The 20,934-nt window shown below is 39.9% G+C and overlaps 1 protein-coding gene across 5 annotated transcripts in view; it reads right to left on the minus strand.

Moving 5' to 3' along the window:
* Positions 1-554: 554 nt before the first annotated feature.
* TMEM116 (transmembrane protein 116) overlaps positions 555-20,934 on the minus strand; it is an 86,001-nt gene continuing 65,621 nt past the window's right edge. For 3 of the 5 annotated variants that reach the window (XM_063085476.1, XM_063085474.1, XM_063085475.1), the window contains exons 5-11: positions 19,041-19,145; positions 16,534-16,583; positions 15,541-15,624; positions 15,068-15,206; positions 12,519-12,663; positions 11,848-11,921; positions 10,333-11,086 (exon numbers count right to left, since the gene is read on the minus strand). In XM_063085476.1, coding sequence (XP_062941546.1) covers positions 10,880-11,086; positions 11,848-11,921; positions 12,519-12,663; positions 15,068-15,206; positions 15,541-15,624; positions 16,534-16,583; positions 19,041-19,145 — 804 coding nt within the window. In that variant the 3' untranslated portion in view covers positions 10,333-10,879. Of the gene's footprint in view, positions 623-10,332; positions 11,087-11,395; positions 11,421-11,847; positions 11,922-12,518; positions 12,664-15,067; positions 15,207-15,540; positions 15,625-16,533; positions 16,584-19,040; positions 19,146-20,934 lie in introns of those variants that run through there. The other 2 variants (XM_063085478.1, XM_063085479.1) reach the window with 2 other exon arrangements.

Consider the following 20,934-nt stretch of genomic DNA (forward strand, 5'->3'; position numbering starts at 1 on the left):
CTCCATTGCCTAGTCCCTCAGTGTAGGGTGTAACAGCTACTTGAAGCTCAGTTTGGGGATGGTGGGCCATTGGGCAGGGGTGGTTTAACTGTACCTTAGTATCTGGGATGAAAAGGAGTCATGGTCACTTGCCCCGGGGACTCCAGAAGTAGTTCCAGTTCCAAGATGGCATAGCACAGTAGACACATGGGCCACCAAGGGCAAGGCACAGTGTTGGTTCCTTCTCTGTGGAGAGCACAACTGTGTGGCCTCCAGGCAGCTCCCTCAGCTGGGATTAGTGTCTGTGAGGACTGCAGGATTCCCCAGTGGTGAGGATTATAGGAGTGCAAGGTTTTTATGGGGGCGGGGTGTGCTAGGGTCCTCTCACTTACCTTTTTCCCACAGGAAGAAGTTCCTCCTGGTTCTCAGCTGATCCAGGCTAGAGGATGTGGTGGAGGCCATGTGTTTCCTTCCATTCTTTATGTTGCTATCCTAAGTTTCTGTGCTCACCAGGGTTTCTATTACTCTTTTGATGTACTCCACTCTCCTTTAGTTATTTTCATCCAAATGTAGTTGTTTATTTGTTGTTTTGTCTGTATTTGTGGGAGAGATGACTACTAGGGTCTTCTAGTCAGCTATCTTCCTGAAAATCAGTCAATTTAAAAGAGGTAACTGTCCATTCAGAGGAGATTCTTTTTTAAAAAAAATTAATTTATTATTATTATTATTATTTTTACATTCTAAAGATGTTGTTGTGAAGCAGTTGGGGGGAGAGGGGAATAGAGAGGGGGACAGGATAAGAGGAGGAGGAAGGAGGGAGGGGGTGTGGTTGAGGCTCATGGCATCCCCCTCATACTGGCAGGGAAGCCCAGAGGGCTTCCAGTGGTGGCTCGGTCATGGCTGGGCTGGATGCAGACTTCAGGGTGGCAAGACTGAGGCCCTCAGACCGCCCCCACACCCCAGGAACCTGGAGTGCTACCAGTGGTGGCTTGGGGGTCGCTGGGCTGGATGCTGACATTGGAGGGTTATGGATGAGGCCCTTGGTGACTCCCCCACCTTGGCTCGGGAGCCTGGGGCACTTCTAGCAGTGGTCTGGTGGTCACCATTGGGCTGGATAGAGATGTTGGTAGGGTGTGGCTGAGGCACTCAGCCCCCTTCCTCCCTGGCTCGGGAGCCCAGGGCACTTCCGGCAGCAGCTCAGTGGTTGTTGGGCTGGATGTGGACATGGAGTGGCATGGCTGAGGCCTTCTGCACCCTCCCCACCCACCTTGGCTCAGGAGCCTGGGGGGCTTATGGTTCTTCTAGGTTTTATAGGTGTTCTTTGGTGGTGTTAGACTTTTACTGGTTAATATCAGAACTTTGATCTGTGTTTTTTTTCTTATTTCTTTCAGTTCTGTATTGGATTACTTGCTATTCCCACCACTTAAACTTGGCACTGGAACTAATTTGTTGTCCTTTGCTTACTTCTAAAATGGGAGAACTTCCTGTGGGGACCAGCACTTAAGCCCTGTGGTTGAGCTAAATTTTTGCTTTGCTGCTGATTCTCTGGGGAAGGCTTTTTGTGCAACTCAGGTTTTAACTGTTGACCTTGTAAGTACTTCTGGGTTTTGTGAGGTCTGGTACACCTGGGTTATGTGGAAACTTTGGTCTGGGCCTCAATCTTTTCAGCAAACTGCAACCCCTACAGTTCTATATTCCTGACCAGTCTCCACTGAGTGGGCCTGTGCTGACTGGAGGGCAGATCAGCTGTCTATGCTATACCCCAATGGTCCCCTGGTGGGCCTGTCTCCCCCACTGCCCACACTCCAAACATGTCCTATGGGATGGGCCATGCACTGGTCCCTTGTAATGACTCACTGGCCTCTGAGTGGCTGCTTTTTTCAATTGTCTGTGGCCCCTCACTCCTATGTGGGTCCATGGGAACCCTGTTAGTGGTCTTGCTGGCCTGGGGGCCACCAAGGCTTTCTGCTCCCCTGCAGCCTCCAAGCAACTTCATATGAAAGGAATAGAAGTGGCTTTTGCCAGCTCTTGCTCTGTGTGCTCATCAGGGCCAGGTTTGAAGTGGCTGGGGCTTGAAATGATCGGAGTGACCCTTTCTTTCTCTCATCATGGCTTTTCCTGCCTTCATGAACTCTGTACATCTCTCCTCCTCTTCCCCTGAGCTCTAGCGGCCCCAGCTTGGCATTCATTGCTTTTTAATAGTCATAAATTGGTTGATTGTGGGAGAGGGTGATACTGGGTACCATTTTCTGCCATCTTGATCAGAAGTTCGGAGGAGATTCTTAAGGCAACAAAGCGGTAGGTTTTGGGTGAACAAAATGACCATGTTCACAAACCCTTTTGGAGGCTGATAAGGTTTGGGGGTTTGAAATGGGCTCTGTTGTACAGGGTAGGGAATGGTGCAAGAGGCAGTGTGCTGCAGAGGCCTGTGCCCTACCCAGAGATCCAAAAACCTCTGCTCTGGAACTTTAGTTTCAATGACTCAAAAGAATAAAAGATGCCAGGAGGGATGGGAGAAGGCTGTTCCATAAAGACTGGGACTGAGGGGGAAAGATTATTTTTTTTCTTTTCTTGGAGTCTGATCCTGGGTCACAATACTGGCTGAAAATCTGAAAGCTTCCTCTCCTTGGTATATTCCTCTATGAAGACAGTAGGAGCTCGGTTAAGGAGCACTAAAATGTTGAGGAAGGTCACAAAGTAAGAACTCTCTTGAAGAAAGAGAGAGGAGGAAGAGACACAGTCAAAAGGCATGTGTCATCATGTAATACTCAGGTGCAGGAGCAGCAACCCTTCTGGCAGGCAGGATAACTTTGAACTTTGACCAAACAACTGTCACTGACAAATGTCTGGCTCCAGAGAAGGCAACTGAGATACAAAGATCCAGGATTATTGGCTGTTTCACTTGGGCCATGACAATGACATCTACAGTTAGTTACTTTGCCTCCCTCTTGATCCTTTTTCTATGAAATCAAGAGGTCATGGGTAAGATTTGGAATGATTTTTCATCCAGGAATCCCGAGATCAGGTGTTTGCTGAATGGGTCCTTCCTATTTTAAGCTGCATGTCATCTTGTTGCTGATAGTGACTCTTTTCAAGGGATGTCTTATAAGTGGGAATGTTTATTATGAAGTAGTCATCAGGAATCTGATGATGTTCAGAGGACAAGAAGAAAAAGCAGGCAAGGTGACCTATGTCTTGTTCATATGGGGAAAGTGGGATATTACTAACTTGAATCAAAAGAAAGGATTGTTTGTCAAGAACTCCCGTCTATACATGTCAAAATGAGAAACTGATCTTGGACATGCCTTTTATACAGGATGGCTGCTACTAGAATGGGTATTCAGAGGGTGACCTGGATTTTCTTGTAACTATCAGACACTTGCTCAGGGCTAAAGGGAATCCTGAATAGATGCTGAAAAAGCATTTGATAAAGTTCAGCACTCATTCATGACAAAGACCCTCTATAAGTTAGGTATAGAGGGAAAGTATCTCAACATAATTAAAGCCATATATGACAAACCCACTGCCAATATCATCCTGAATGGGGAAAAGCTGAAAGCTTTTCCTTTAAGAACAGGCACTAGACAAGGATGCCCACTCTCACCACTCCTATTCAACATAGTGTTGGAAGTACTAGCCAGAGCAATCAGAGAAGAGAAGGAAATAAAGGGCATCCAGATTGGAAAAGATGAAGTCAAACTGTCCCTGTTTGCAGATGACATGATCCTATATATCGAACAGCCTAAAACCTCTACAAAAAAACTGTTGGAATTGATAAATGATTTCAGCACAGTAGCAGGATACAAAATCAACACACAAAAATCAGTAGCATTTCTTTTCTCCATTGTGAACATGCAGAATGAGAAATCAAGAAAGCCTGCCCATTTACAATAGCCACCAAAAAAATAAAATACTTAGGAATTGAGTTAACCAAGGAGGTGAAAAATCTCTATAATGAGAACTACAAACCACTGCTGAGAGAAATTAGAGAGGATACAAGAAGATGGAAAGATATCCCATGCTCTTGGATTGGAAGAGTCAACATAGTGAAAATGTCCATACTACCCAAAGTGATATACAAATTCAATGCAATCCCCATCAAAATTCCAAAGACATTTTTCTCAGAAATGGAAAAAACTATTCAGACATTTATATGGAACAATAAAAGACCACGAATAGCCAAAGCAATGCTCAGCAAAAAAAATAAAGCTGGAGGCATAACACTACCTGACTTTAAGCTATACTACAAAGCTATAATAACCAAAACAGTATGGTACTGGCATAAAAACAGACACACTGACCAATGGAATAGAATAGAGAATCCAGAAATCAACCCACACACTTACTGCCATCTGATCTTTGACAAAGGCACCAAGCCTATTCACTGGGGAAGGGATTGCCTCTTCAGCAAGTGGTGCTGGGATAACTGGATATCCATATGCAGGAGAATGAAACTAGATCCATACCTCTCACCGTATACTAAAATCAACTCAAAATGGATTAAGGATTTAAATATACACCCTGAGACAATAAAACTTCTTAAAGAAAACATAGGGGAAACACTTCAGGAAATAGGACTGGGCACAGACTTCATGAATACGACCCCAAAAGCATGGGCAACCAAAGGAAAAATAAACAAATGGGATTATATCAAACTAAAAAGCTTCTGCACAGTAAAAGAAACAATTAACAGAGTTAAAAGACAACCAACAGAGTGGGAGAAAATATTTGCAAAATATACATCTGACAAAGGATTAATATCCAGAATATATAAGGAACTCAAACAACTTTACAAGAAGAAAACAAGCAACCCAATTAAAAAATGGGCAAAAGAGCTAAGTAGGCATTTCTCTAAGGAAGATATCCAAATGGCCAACAGACATATGAAAAAATGCTCAACATCACTCAGCATCCGGGAAATGCAAATCAAAACCACATTGAGATACCATCTAACCCCAGTTAGGATGGCTAAAATCCAAAAGACTATGAACGATAAATGCTGGCGAGGCTGCGGAGAAAAAGGAACTCTCATACATTGTTGGTGGGACTGCAAAATGGTGCAGCCTCTATGGAAAATGGTATGGAGGTTCCTTAAACAATTGCAAATAGATCTACCATACGACCCAGCCATCCCACTGTTGGGAATATACCCAGAGGAATGGAAATCATCAAGTCGAAGGTATACCTGTTCCCCAATGTTCATCGCAGCACTCTTTACAATAGCCAAGAGTTGGAACCAGCCCAAATGCCCATCATCAGATGAGTGGATACGGAAAATGTGGTACATCTACACAATGGAATACTACTCAGCTATAAAAACGAATGAAATACTGCCATTTGCAACAACATGGATGGACCTTGAGAGAATTATATTAAGTGAAACAAGTCAGGCACAGAAAGAGAAATACCACATGTTCTCACTTATTGGAGGGAGCTAAAAATTAATATATAAATTCACACACACACATACACACACACACACACCGGGGGGAGGGGGAAGAAGATATAACAACCACAATTATTTGAAGTTGATACAACAAACAAACAGAAAGGACATTGTTGGGGGGGAGGGGGGAAGGGAGAAGGGAGGGAGGTTTTGGTGATGGGGAGCATTAATCAGCTACAATGTATATCGACAAAATAAAATTAAAAAAAAAACCAAAAAACAAATTGCCAATTTATACATTAGTTTTATCATAAAAATAAAATAAATTATCCACAAAATGTAAAAAAATAAAAAATAAAAATAAAGGGAATCCTGACTTTAAATGGCACTGTCTTTGGCATCAAGCCTGTAAGTACCTCAAACAATATTGAGCATATGGGTTACATATGGTTTACAGTACATCTGTGAAATCAGGTGAGTCCTGTAAATTCAGTGGAGATGAACAAGAGGAGCTCTTAACCACTTCACAGTTTCAGAACTGAATAGAGCCCAGTCCCCTACATATGGTCACTTCCCAAATATGTAGAAATGTTTATTGTGGTTGACAATTAGTGATTCTAAATATGGAATAATAATAATGTGACCAAGATGACACAGATGGCAATGGATGTCCATATGCTGGTCAAGTGGTATATGAAGGAGCCAAATATAAAAGTATTACTTGCTGGGTTAGAGATATGAACAGAGAGAACGTTAGTGCAAATATCCCTGAATCTGCAGGAAACACTTCAAAATTTTAACTGCTGGAAAGACTGGCATCTTTTAATAAGGGTGAAGCATGATGTTGCTCATATGATCATTAGCCAAAATATGGGGAAGTACCAGAACCAGCATTTATCAGTGGTATCTGTACTAAGAATGCAACCAGCATTGAATCTTTCTCTCAGGAAGACATACTCCATTTTGCAGCTCTTATTGTTCATGAGCTTGGCCACAACTTAGGAATGGAGCATGACTATGTGGCCTGCAAGTGCCATGGCCAGAACCTCTGTACTATGCATGAATTTATTAGTATAGATATGGGCTTCACCAACTGCAGCTTCCATGACTTCCACCAGCTGTTGCATAAGCACAGAGAGGACTGCCTGTTTAATAAACGTGAGTTTCAAAGCTCCTTTGGAAAGCCATATTGTGGGAACAAGATAGTGTATTAAGGAGAAGAATTTGATTGTGACAGTGTCCGTGATTGTCAAAAGGATCACTATTGTCTGTCTTTATGATAACTGAAGAAGGGTTCAGATTGTGTATTTGGATCCTGCAGCAAAACCTGAAAATTTCAAAAAGCAACAATACCCTGCCATCTCAGCATGGATGAGTGTGACCTATTGTTGGGAAAAATGCTGAAATAATTTTCTCACAAGGCTGCTTTGTTCTTGAAGTAATATCTTGTCCTTGAAACTATACTTGCCTGCTCAATTAATCATTGCTTGGCTTCTGTAAATGAGCGCTTATCTGTACAGACTGCATATGCTAGCTGAAATGCTGAGAAAAGAGAAAAAAATATGAGAAAAGCCCTGGAAGATTCTGCTTATAAAAAGCCTTGTCAGACCTAGGTTTGGCGTCCAGAATTTCAGAGCACAAGCTCATCTGGACCCGCTAGCATGATAAATTCCTGCCTCTCCAACTCTCCGAGTGTTGGGTTGCTTCTTGCCTTGTCTGTTTTTCTACAACCCTACCAGATTACCGTAATGGCACCTCTAAGTGATATCAGTTAGTTACATACAAGCAAGATGGCACCCCTTGCAAAGAACAAGGTTACTGTCTCCAGGGCAGAAGAATTGGTCCATTATAATCTTGGAAAGGGTACAAGGGTTGCCCAGAAAAGTTATTACCAAGGGCGGGTTTGGAAACTGGCAGTGACTCTTAACAGATATTCAAGGTCTTCAGCAAGTGCAAGACCAAAGATGTAAAATGTGAAAGGCTGCTATGTGAAAACATCCAAGGCTCCCATGCACTGAAAAACATCAAACACCCAGTTCTCCATGCAAGACATGTGAAGTTGGGGTACAGTTTTTTAGTATATGTGCTGCCGAAGCGAGCACGGGGGTACAGTTTTTTGAAGCCACAGACAGGGCTAATGAGAGGGAGAAGAAGAATGGTACCCCATGTGGTCAAGAGGAGATCTGTGTCAATTGATCCTGCCTAGATATCACAGTACTCCACTATAACTACAACCTGGACAAATGTCATGAGAGGGATGTTTGCAACAATTTTAAGAACTGCCACTGTGTCTGTGGCTATGGCCCTCCTACATGTGAATTTGAGGTTTATGAGTAGTTTAAACACTGGTCCAAAAAGCTAATAATCCTAATTTGGGTCTTGCCTAACCTGTTATTTCTCATTCCTACTATATTTACCTACATCTATAGAAGATCTAAGACCAATGTCAATGCAAAAAATTAAATAAATAATCAGAGCAGCAAGATGAACAAACCTGACAAACATCCAATAATTACCTTCTTTCTGGTAATAAAGCCAAATATAGGCTGGTTAGCTATAGCATGGTGCTGATAACACCAAAGTCCAGGGTTCAATCCCTGTACTGGCCAGCCACCAAGAGAAAAAAAAAAAAAAGCCAAATGTTAAGTGATACCAAAGGGGAACTTTTTAAGAATTGGGCTTCTTAGTTCTGGTGTCCCTAAAAAACTATAGAGTAGGGAATTCTTTCTTGATTCTATCTGTTTTTCTACATATTGAATACTTATTAGCTTTTAAATTAAAAGAAATTAAAACAGCTCCCTAGGTGAGGCAATCTTTCTTGTTCTGTGCTATCCTAAAATTAGGTCTCCAGAGCTTTGGGGCAATAAGAAGCCTCAAGATAAGATCTTGACTGAGTAAGGCCAAATTATCCTCCATAATTTCTATGAAGCTCATGGTGTAAAACCTAAAGAGCTATTATCAAGCTCCCTAACACAGAGAGAGCTCCTTTGGAAAGATCTCTGGAACTTGCTTTTTAGAGTATCCTGTCTAATACCCAACTATAATCCTTTCTGCCAATTTCCTTATACTTAAATATTTTGCCTTGGACAGACCAACAGAACTTATCAGGTGACAAGCATCTGATCCTTAGTTCCAGATGTTTTGGCTGATTATCATTCCAGTCACTTTTGCCCATTTGGCTTTCCCTTTGTTTTGGCATCACAGTATATGATGCCCCGGCCTCAGATTGGCCTTGTTCATAACTTAACTGGAGAGACATCACTGTTATGTGATTCAAGAGAAAGAAACAGATGAGATAGACACTCCCACCCCTGAATGAAGCTCTGAAGTCTGGGAATCTTTTCTTTCCCCAAAGGTTCAAATTCTATTAATCATTCATTTGCTCATTCACTCATTTATTCTACAAACATATATTTAGCACTTACTAACATATTGAGGCTGTCTGGTTAGTTCAGTTGGCTAGAGTGTGGTGTTGATAACACCATGGTTCAATGCCTGCTACCAGCCAGCCACCAAAAAATAAAAAAATAAAATATAGTAACCATGTTCCAGCCAATCCCATTGTAAAGAGAAAAAACAAACAAACAAAAAACAAACAAACAAAAAACTATTAGGTTGAACCATATGAAATTGAAATTAGACCATTTTCACCTATAAAAATGGAAGTTCCTGTGGTTCAATCTAATTTTATATGTTCAGGCACTATGAAACCAACCTTGGACTTCTGCTTGTAAATGACAGTTGAGAGTTACTAATTCCTAGAGTTTCTTTCAGTCCTGATTTCTCTTAAATCTTATTATCTGTAAAAGATTGGCCTTAATTTTCTAGAACAGGATGGTCCCTATTGTTCAAGTCCTAGAATAGAACTGAACATATGAGGCTAGGATGTGGTGTGTTTGAGGGTCCCCCTGTCACTTTTTTGATAGTTGTTGTCCTTGCTTCGTCTGAGTTTCCAAAACTCTTCAAAGAATAGAAACCCAGGACTTTCCACATCCAGAGAGAGTAATAACAACAGCAAGACTTGAGCAAGTTGTTGTATATTATACCCCCCTCCTTCTACTGCAACCACAGAAAGCCTGGAAATGACATATATAAATAATAACCTGGAATTTATTTTTTTCAGAAGAGACTTAGACAATTCTAATATTCATCAAGGTAATATGAATCTATCTCTTAGATGGAAAGTGGCTTCATCTCCCTGAACAGAGAAGACTCTAAGAATCACTAGTGAATCTAGGAATAACTGGAGAGATCCTGCCCAACTCACCTAGAATAGCTACTAACTATGGCACTTTATTCCCTTTCAGTTCTGCAGTTTAAGATATGGCTAGAAAAGACTTAAGATATCATATCCCTACATTTCTTCCCAGTCCATTAGAGAGGAATAACTCCAGTTCCTGGATGTTCTGGTGCAGGCTGAATATCCCTTATCTGACATGCTTGGGACCAGAAGTGTTTTTTTGGATTTTGGAATATTTGCATATACATAATGAGATATCTTGGAGATGGGAACTGTGAAGGTTAATTCTAGGTGTCAACTTGATTAGGTTAAGGAATGACAAGAAACCTGGTAAAGCTATCTTTTTAGGTGTGTCCATGAGGGTGTTTTTAGAAGAAATTAGCATGAGAGCCTAAGTTGAGACTGTGTGGGAAAGATCCACCCTCAATATGGGCAGGAATCTGCTGGGGGCCCCAAGAGAAAAAAAAAAAAAAAAAACAGATGGAAAAAAAGGTGAATCACCCTGTCTGTTGGAGCTGAGATACATTCTTCTGTCCATGCGTCTCAGAGCTTGAGACTCTTCAGCTTTTGAGTTCCAGGACTTACACCAAGGACACCATTGGCTTCCCAGGTTTTGAGAACTTTGGACTTGAACTGAGCCATGCTATCAGCATCCAGTTTGCAGATGGCCTATCATGGGACTTCTCTTCACAATCTCGTGAGCTAATACCTCTAATAAATCCCCTCTCATATACTGATAACATATCCTATTGATTCTGTCTCTCTGGAGAACCTGACTAATACAGGATCCATATCTTAACAAGAAATTCATTTATGTTTCATATACATCTTGTATTCATAGTCTGAAGGTAATTTTATACAATATTTTAAATAATTTTGTGCATAAGACAAAGTTTGTGTACATTGAGCCATCAGAAAGCAAAGTATCACTATCTCAGCCACCCATGTGAATAATCTATGGTTGTCTGGCACCATCATTATTCCTGACTCTGATTTATATGCTACTGATAAGCAATCATGTTCTTACACTTATTCACATATAAGTATTTAACAGTAAAAAATATGACATACCATTAATGCAGTGAAAAAATTAATGTACAGGCTAACTAAGCAGCACAGTAGCATCACCAGAATACCTGCTGAGCATCTCTAATCTGAAATTCAAAATGCCAGGTGTGGAATTTTCCACTTGTGGCATCGTGTTGGTGCTCAAAAAGTTTCAGATTTTTGATTTTGTATTTTCAGATTAGGGATGCTCAACCTGTATTGTAGTTTCAAAGAATGGTGGAGGTGCTGGTAGCAAAAGCAAGAGTAGACTCCAGTGGAACTAGGCCCCTGCTATAGAATCTCTTCTGCGAGCATAATAATGGTGTCTGGGTGTCTGCATCACGCCGAGCCTCTTGCTTTAGTTGGTGGAACTTGTGCTCTGTCCAGGCATATATTCCACAGTTGAGCAGACCCTGAGATGCTGCTGTTAGAGCCTGAAGGAGATGAAGGGGTGATGGAGCCCATCCTTCAGGTTTTTAAAGATTCAGGGAATAATCCCCATTCCCCTTATTTATAAAATATTACTGTTATATTTCCTCTGTCTCAAATATCAAGATCTAGCATCAGTTTTTACATTTTCTAGCTCCTCCTGAATTCACTCTTCACACTGCACCTTGTCGTGGATGACGAAGAGTTGGTCAAATTGCTTAATGTAAAATCATTATATATAAGGACAATGCCCCATCTTATTGCTCATTTCTCAGGGTAGGCTTGAGAAAACTACCCTATCAGTATGGTCAGATAGCCCAAAAAGTCTTCTCAAATTTGCTAAAAGAGGAAAAGAGAAAGAATCATTCTATTCCTCCCCCCCCCTCCAATTCACCAAGAATAGCTAATTTATCCCACTCAATTAACTGGATGGGAGAGAATCATGTCACTATCAGTGTTTCATAAGAACATGCCCTGGTAGATCTTGTTTTTGTGCTGCCCGTCTCTTAAATACACATTAATGAAAGGAAGTTGACCAAAGATACACATGCTCTGGAATGCCTGGCAGCACTTTTACAAAAAGCCTCTACCTTATCTTTGAGGAAATTTTCACATTCTTCATAACTGAGTGTAAATAATACATTTTCTCTTTTCAATGAAAAAATGAATACCCTGAGGGAAAAAATGTGCTTACTGAGCAATGGCAATGTATGAGAGTAGGACAAGAGAGTATGAGAACAGAGATACTGGATATTGAAAGTATTACCTGGAGAACATAGAGGGCCATGTGAAGCTTGGTGTCCTGTGGCTTGGTCAGCTTTATGGTGATCAGAATGATAGCTGTGAATTCACAAAGTGTAAATCATATTGTGAGCCCTGACTGCCTGAAGCATAAAGTTCCTAAGTACCCAGGCCTGAGAATTGCTAGAATGGAAGCTATAGGCATAATGAAGACCAGCAGTGAAATTAACAAGTTATATAAACCACTGGGCCTTAGGCCTCCAACTTCTAGCTCTTACTGATTAATCTCTGCAGATTATTAGTGAGATAATGGTGGCAAGACATAATATAGGAAGACAATTTACATTTCTTAGCATTTCAGAATTTACCAACCTCTTTTAAAAATGTTATACAATCTGTTCCTCACTATAACCTTACGTAGTAGGAAGGGCAGGGGAAAGTATCTCCCAGTTCTATCAGGATATTTTCCCTCTCATACCAGGTTGTATCTCATGTTTGATTATTTTAATTTCTAAAGCACAAGAAGAAAAATGAGTTAGGAGGATTGGGGAAAACTGGAAATATGGGTAGGGTCAATGTAAGTTTCACAAGCTCGGCAGGAATTTGCAATCATCCTTCTTGGTGAGACCATTTTGCTTAATGAGAACCCAGTAGCTGCCCTCTTCACTGCCCATCTCTTCCCATTAAGACACCCACCTGGACCCCAGCAGCAAAAGAAGACCACTGGGTAGAAGCGTACTCTCTGCTCCACAATGTGAATCACAGCCCACTGTTCACTTCCCAGAAAGCCAGTTGATTTCACAAACTTCTTATACAATGTCTGGGCTTGGATGAGTAAGACCTAAACATGAGTGTGGCAGTGAGCAGTCTGCCTAAAGCTTAGTAAAACTTCCCAGGTCTATCGTTCTATGATTTTAGAAGGAAAATTCTCTTAGAATCTCACACCAGGAAAGACTACTCACTTGTCTTTACCATCCAAGACCAGGCTTTTTCTGAGAGAAAATTACCTTCAGAGTGAACTTTTACTTTGTCAAGGAAACAGATACTGGCCAAATTTGTGGTTATCATGTTCAATACATGAACCTTACATCAGCTCTCAGGCTTTGTTTCCCCCTGAGGTTAATTAAAATACACATTGGAAGTTAAAAATAAGCTCTAACCAGACCCTCTTTTAAAATACTTTATTAGAGATCCCGTTAGAATGTGTTCTATGCTTAATACCCTTAAAATAAATACTTCAGTACCATGGCTGTGCTTAAATTTTCAACTCTAAGCAAAAAGTTTTAGAAAGTCTCTTCTTACCGTAACTTAGATGGAAGATAGATTATTTCTCCCTTCCATTTGGTGGCTATCTGAATAAGGTTTAGCTAATTAAAGAAATATAAATCAGCTCAGAAGTCCAATTTGGTTTTTTGTGGAGAATAAATTAGGTCATAATCTTGGTAACAAATCTGACCAAATCTGAATCTTTTCCCTAATAATCCAGATCTACTCTGTAAGTTAACAAACCAATATTAAATTCAGCCATGTAATCTCCTTTCCCCCCAGACATAAGAATAAAAATAAAGCTTGATCTTTTTTTGAGAATATTTATGTCTAGAAGAATCAGTTCACCATCTATTGATTTAAAAAGAATCCACAATGTTAATTCCGAATGGCCACGGTAGCCGGGGCTATCCTCAGAGTGCCAGGCCTTGGGAGACCTGTCTCTCTTGTCAATCAGTTCCAAATGTAAACCATCAAAGCCATTTTAATGTAAACTAGTCATTGTGCATTCTTTACAAAGTTGCTAATTTGAGCTGAGCTATCTCTATAACTTATTTTTAATTGTCAAAGGAAATTCCTTAGAGAATAGAATAGTAGTTACTAGAGAATGGTAAGAGGAGCAGTGAGGAAGGATGGGAAGAGGATGGTCAATGGATACAAAATTGTAGAGAGATAGGAAGTATAAGATCTAGTGTTGTAGAGCAATAAAGGGACACTATAGGCAACAACAAAGTACTGTATAACTTCAAGTAGCTAATTGAGAGGATTTTGAGTGTTCCCAACCCAAAGAGGTGACAAATGTTTGAAGTGATGGATGTGCTGAATACCCTGACATGATCATTGCACACTATACAAATGTAACCAAATATCACACTGTACTCCATAAATATACACAATTATCATGGATCAATTAAGAAAAAATAAAAAGAAATAGTAGAATAGAAGTTACTAGAGGCTGGAGGGGAAACAGGAGATGGGTAGAGGTTGGCAAATGAGTATAATGTTACAAAGTTACAGTTAGATAGGAAGAATAAGTTCTGGTGCTTTAGGGTGACTATAGCTAATAATATTTTACTGTATATTTTATGATAGTCAGAAAAGAGGATCTTGAATGCTATAACCACAAAGAAATGATGATAAATGTTTAGTGACAGATATGCTAACTATTCTGATGGGATCATTATATAAGATATTCATGAATTGAAGCAACAACCGTCACCTCATAAAAATGTATAATTAAAAATAAAATTTAAAATGGCATTTCCCCATAATTATACCTGGTTACAGGTGCTAGCTATGGTAGCAAGACAAAACATTGTGGGATAAATTTAGCCTGCAGGTAGTTTGTAATTCCTGACTAGAATATGAGGAGAAGAGAAAATGATACCGAAAAGTAGATATGGCAAATAAAAAGGCATATCTGCTTGCATACTGCTTCTGGTACTAGACAATTATGTATAAATAACTATCCCCTGGCTGATTATTTTAATTGTACATCACCCTGATGATATCAAATGAGTATCTGACAAGCTATTTAGCACTTTAAGCCCAGTTAGACATAGCATAAATGCAAAGTGATGGCCAAATGAAGAATTAATAAAACTTTAAAATTATTTGGAAAATCAAATCAAAGCACATGTCCTATGTTCCAGGTGTCATCCTATATAAAGGATATACTTGACACATGAGTTTTCTGTTCTAGTCCTTCATGGGGATAGATGAAACACACAGAAGTTGTAGAGCAAGCATAATTTTCACATATTGAATACAAACTCTTTTCCCCATTCATTGTTTGATATCGGAAAGTCCAAAAGACTGAGGTAGTAATTTACTTTCTTTGTGAAGATCTCTTAGCCACTTTCTTAGTTCTAGGGCCATAGGAAGTGCCTCTCTGCCCCATCTTTCTCAAGCTCTGGGTCTACTGCTCCCCACCACCCATTCTCCCTCTCTCTACTAAGGCAGATAGGGTGGCACCATACCACAATGGTGAGGAGACTGAGTAGAAAGCTGGTCAGGAAAATGATGATGCCATAAAAATAAAGTGTGCTACAGACAGATATGTTGGCAGAAGGCAGGAGTTCAACCATGGCTGATGGTGGCGAGTGCATCAGGATACACCTAGGAAGAGAATCAAAGAACAGGAGTACTACTACAGATGTAAGATGAGAGATACTCATTCAGTGCAACAGAAGTTAATGAGTATGTAATTTTACTTATTGTTTTGCTAACCCTTACCCATAACACCTTATTCCTTCCCACAGACACGTTATCTTGTAGTCACTTTGTGTTATATTTTTACTTATGTATTTTTAGCCTTGACTACAATTTGTTTCATAGCCCATTTCCAATACAAGCACCCTGGCCAGAATGTTTGTAGAAAGTCTCTTCCAATCTCTATTCATAGAAAAGAATAGGTGTAGTCTACCATGAAAATGATAGAGTTGGTCCTTACCTGTGGCTCTGGCTGAAGTTATGGAAACATTCACTGGTATTGCCCAGACAGAATACAGGTGTCATCAACAGTAGAGGTATCAGGCTGGGAGGAGAAAACATATCACCCTAATATCCACACTTTTTCATACCCTTCCCCCTTTGCCATATTCTCTGTTCTTTGCCAACTCCATCACTCCACCAGTCTCCACAAATACACACACATTTAATTTCTTCAAGAGCAATACCTCAAATATCTTAAGTATTCCTTCTTTTCCAGTTCCTGGAAAAGTGAAGTGGGGAATGGATTTTATATCTATGTTAATGAACCCTAACAGAGTTTCACAGAGAATCTCTGGGAGCTGTATGGTCAGAGAAAAATCCAAGTGGGTCAAAGTGAAAGGAAAATCTATGAAGGAGTTCTGTGCACAGTTTGTTTTACTTTGCATGGTGACCAAGAATAAGTTCATTTTCATCAGTCCCTTCCTAGGAACTTTTCCAAAGCATACCTTTAAACAGACAGCTATTTGTCCAGCTAACTATAGCCAGCTCCCTGTAAGAGGACAAAATCCAGGAGCAAAAGTTAGTCTAAAACAAACTCTGATGTGACCACCCCTTTAGGTGAGATCCAGAACCTTTCCGGGCTTTATAATTCTGAGAGTCTCACTCAGTGTCATAAAGTGGATAGGATCTGGAAGGCCATCTATTACAACTTTTTATGATATAGGAAGAAAAGAATTAGAGGTCCAAAGACTTAAAGGGATTAGTTCAAGGTCACATAGAGTTGATGGTAGAATTGGGGCTAAAAACCCAAATCTGTAGCATAAAACTTGTTCCCAATTCCATGTGGAAAAATGGAACCAATGATCACATACTTGTTGCTTCCTACTCAGTAAGGCTCTGTGAATACTTAGGAGTGACAATGGACATTAAGGGCATTGTCCTATTTGTTCCACCTGAACACTGGAATAATGAGAGTCTACTTCTTGCTAGGAAGGAAAGAAAAAAATCTTACCTCGACAAAATGAAGGCTATTTGACCAACTTGACAAGTATAATCTATCACCTATGAAAAAAATGTGAGAAATGTCTTAGGACATTGCCAATCACATTATAGTAAATACCAGATCATCACTTAGCACTCGATAGAAGAAAAAGATTTCCAAGAGCTAGTTTGCTTCTGTCAGGCAATTATTTGCTATAAAATTCATGAAACAGGTCATTCCTTAGCATTGGAGATGACAGAATTTTACCCTCTGCTTTATTTTGAATTATAAATTCTGACTTTACATCACGCCCTTTCTGCCACAACTCAGTGTAGGCTGTTACAAGTATCCATGCAGCTTCCTGAATAATTTTCTGCTTAGAAATTTCTTCTGCCAAATGCTCTGGTTTATAACTTTTTGAAGTTCCACATTCTATAAAGCTTCTGGGCATGAACAGAATGCAATCAAGTTCCTTGCAAGTTCATAGCAAGGGTGATCTTTGCTCCAGTTTCCAATAAACTCCTTCTTATTTCTATCTGAGACATCCCTAGAATGGTCTTTACAGTCCATATTTCTATCAACATTCTGGTTACTATCATTTAACCAATCTCTAAGATGTTCTAAACCTTCCCCGGCTTTCTTGTCTTATAAACTCCCATCAGCAGCTAGGCTTTTTCTAGCCTGCTTCTCCAACTTCTCCTAGCCTCTCCTCAACACCCAGTTCCAAAGCCCTTTCCATATTTTCAAGTATTTGTTATAAGCAACACCCCACTATTGGTACCAATTTTTCTGTATTAGTCTGTTTCTGTTGCTTATAACAAAATACTTGGAACTAGGTAATTTGTAAAGAAACAATATTTATTGCTTACAGTTTTAGAGGCTGGGAAGTCCAAAGACCAGGGAATACAGATCGTGAGGGGACTCTACAGCAATGCAGAGTGGCACATGGCAAGAATGGCAGAGCACAGAGAGACTAATCTCTTTACTGCCTCTTCTTTTAAAGCCCTCAGAACCATCACCATTAAACCATCAAATGGATTCATCCATTTACTACAGCATGATTCTCACAATCTAATTACCTCTTCCAGGCCCTACCTTTCAATTATCATAATAGGATTTCCCACCCTCAACAATTACAGTGGGGATTAAGCATCAATGAGTTTGGGGAGACAGTCAATCCACTGCAACCTCAAATGACCTTTTCACAATATTATAGTATCATTTATTCATTCAAGAAGTGTTTATTGAGCTTCATCATGTGCCTGACAGTATACTACTTTAATTTGTTCTAGAAGTAATCTGCCAGGCTCTAGAGAAAAGTGTTGGGAGGCTTCCAAATTAATTTACTCCATCATGCCCTTAACAAAAATTCCCCTACAAAAAACCACAACAGTATGGATATTGCAGAAATAAGAAGACTGGAATACTTAGTAAGATATGTATAATACAATTAAAATATATAAAGACATCTAAAGAAATTAAAATTTATAACATCATAAAAGTGGCATCTGCCAAGATCACTTAGTGATATGATGAAAGAATCAGAAATAAGAAACTCAGTGTACTATACAATGGAATACTATTCAGCAATAAAAAGATATTAATTACTTATATGAGTACATGTTACAATGGATGAACTTCAAAAGCACTGTGCTAAGTAAAATAAACCATATACAAGAGATCACATATTGTATAATTCCATATATATGAAATGTCCAGAAAGGGCAAATCTATAGAGACAAAAAGTAGATTAGTGGTTGCCTGGTGCAAGGAGTGAGAAGGGGATTAATGGTAAAGGGCATGAAGGATTTTACTGGGGTAAAGAAAATATTCTAAAACTTATTTATGATAATAATTGTGCAACTTGGTAAATTTACTAAAAAAGTCATTGAATTACACACTTGAAATAGGTGAATTATGTGATATGTAAAATATGCACACACACAAAAAATCCAGATTCTTAGTGTTCTCCTCTCTTTTATAACTTTGTAATGCTGGACAGTGCCACAAACTATCTTTATGAACCAAAGAAGAGAAGACAACTGCCCTTTGGATCTGTCTTGTTCTCTGACTACCACACATAATTCCTCTGCTCTTCTGCAAACCAATACCTATCACCATAATGAAGAAATACAGCAGAGTGAAACAAACACTCTCCCTCTGTAATACCTGTAAGCCCCGAATCCCATGTTAGCAGACAGTGCACCTACCCTGACTCCTGTCCAAGACTTTTTTCTTTACTCTAGTAACAATGGTGCATTGGCATGGAGCCAAGAATGATTTTCCTTACTAAATCAACCAGGAAGGAATGGAAGTACTGTAAATAATGTTTCCTATTATCAAAACTTGTGTGTATGGGGGGAACAGAGAAGGGGAAATGATGCCAACAGAATGGAAACTCTGTGGAAACATGGTTTTTCTTTGATTAACCTCCATAAATTCACCTAGCTAATGCTGAGTGCTTACACTGCTTACTAGTAATATATGAGCTTGTTTTAGCATACTATTCTTAACTATCATCTCTGGATAAAACTTACCAATGGAGATGTGCTCTGTCCACTCTGGTTGTATTTCATCCTCAGCTCTCTGTACAGATACCAGATGTAATTGACAGTGTAGAGAAATGAGGAAATGTAGAATATCTGGGTGAAAATCAAAACAATCCATCAAACCATCCACTCTGACTTTCTTCTTCTTAGCCCATTATTTCCTATTGTAACATTACTGCCTACTGGTCTGTTAGTAACATACTATCTACTATCCATACCAGGGAAAACCAGGTCAAGTCTGGGGATTCTATCTAGGCCTACCTGAAACATGCCCAGCTTCCTTATGTTATCCTTTTGACTGTTCAGAAGAACCACAGCATTACTCACTTCCTCTCTCCCAGCTGTTCCACTTTTATGAAGACATCATAGAATATTTTTCTATTTTACTTCTAATTGAAAAGACGATAAAGATTTCCATTTCTAACAATGTCAGCCTAGGCTATTTGAACTAAACTTTCCACTCAATAGAACGAAACATGCTGGATAAAATATCTTTTATTAATCCTTAAAAGCATCAAAGAATTGACAAGATAGTAAGGAACCAACAGGATAAAATATAAAGGAAGAAATTTCTGCTTTCAGCTTTGATGAGATAACAGGAATAAAATTTACCCTCCAGCCTTACACAACTAAAAATTGGACAAAATATATGATAACACCTGGCTTTCAAATAGTAAACAACAAGCAGTAAAGGACAACAATCCCTGAAAGAAGAACAACAAACAAGGTGAGCCCACTGAGTGCCCCAACTCACTTGTTGGATAGAGGGTGATGAGGGGAAATTCAAACAGCTGTCTTGGTGAGTTGAGAAGAGAAGAGTTCAGAGTCTGGGAGGCTGAGACAACTAAAATTTGTGAACCAGAGCATCAGAGAAGAGGTAGCTACACAAAGATATAGTGTTGTGAAGATCTGCAGAGGTCAGTTAAGTATTAATCTATCCATGTGGAAGAGAAAACCAAAGACCAGGAAAGACCACCAGAAAGGAGCAGGTGGAACAATGCCCAAACTTTACACAAGGCCAAGATAGTTTGTTTCCCCACCAACCAAAGTGGAAAGACTTCCTAATACACAGGATATAATCATAAGAAGAGTCTTGCTTCAGTAATGGGGCCGGATTAGCAGTACATGAAAGGCTGCCCTCACAAAGCTTAAAAGCAAGCCTTCAAAAAACAGCCAAGCCTTGAAAGGATCAAAGAGATTCAGAGTTAGCTGCATCCAAGACAAACCTCCCCCAATTTAAAGAAATATATTTTAAAATATAATACCCAACAGTGTAAAATCCACAATGTATGGTATCTAATATAATTTAAGACATGCAAAGAAGAGTTCCAGTAAAGATGGTGGAGTAGATGGTCCCCAGCATCACTCTCTCCCACAAATCAACCAATTTACAACTATAAAAAATGTAACAATAGCCAAGCTGGGGCCACTGGAGCTCAGGGGAAGAGGAGGAGAGACCTATGGGGTTCATGAAGGCGGGAGAAACCATGATGAGAGAAAGAAAAAACTGCTTAGAACGTTTTGGGCCACGCTGGAGCTGCTGAGCCCATGAAGCAGGAGCCGACAGAAGCCACAGCTGTGCCCTTCAGATGGAGTTGCTTGGAGGTGGCAAGGGAAAAGAGGGCCTTGGTGGCCCCTAGGACAGCAAGACCACTAATAGGATTTCTGTGGACCCATGCAGGAACAAGGAGCCACAACAACTGTTAAAGGGGAGCCATTCAAAGGCCGGTGAGTCATCGCAAGGTATCAGTGCAGGGCCCGTCCCATGGGAAGTGTTTGGAGCATGGGCAGTGTAGGGGATGGGCCCACTGGGAGAACACTGGGACACAGCAAGGACAGCCAATCTGGCCCCAAATCAGCACAGGACAACTCAGAGGAGACT

The sequence above is a fragment of the Cynocephalus volans genome, chromosome 2, assembly GCF_027409185.1.
Source record: "Cynocephalus volans isolate mCynVol1 chromosome 2, mCynVol1.pri, whole genome shotgun sequence".
NCBI lineage: Eukaryota > Metazoa > Chordata > Mammalia > Dermoptera > Cynocephalidae > Cynocephalus > Cynocephalus volans.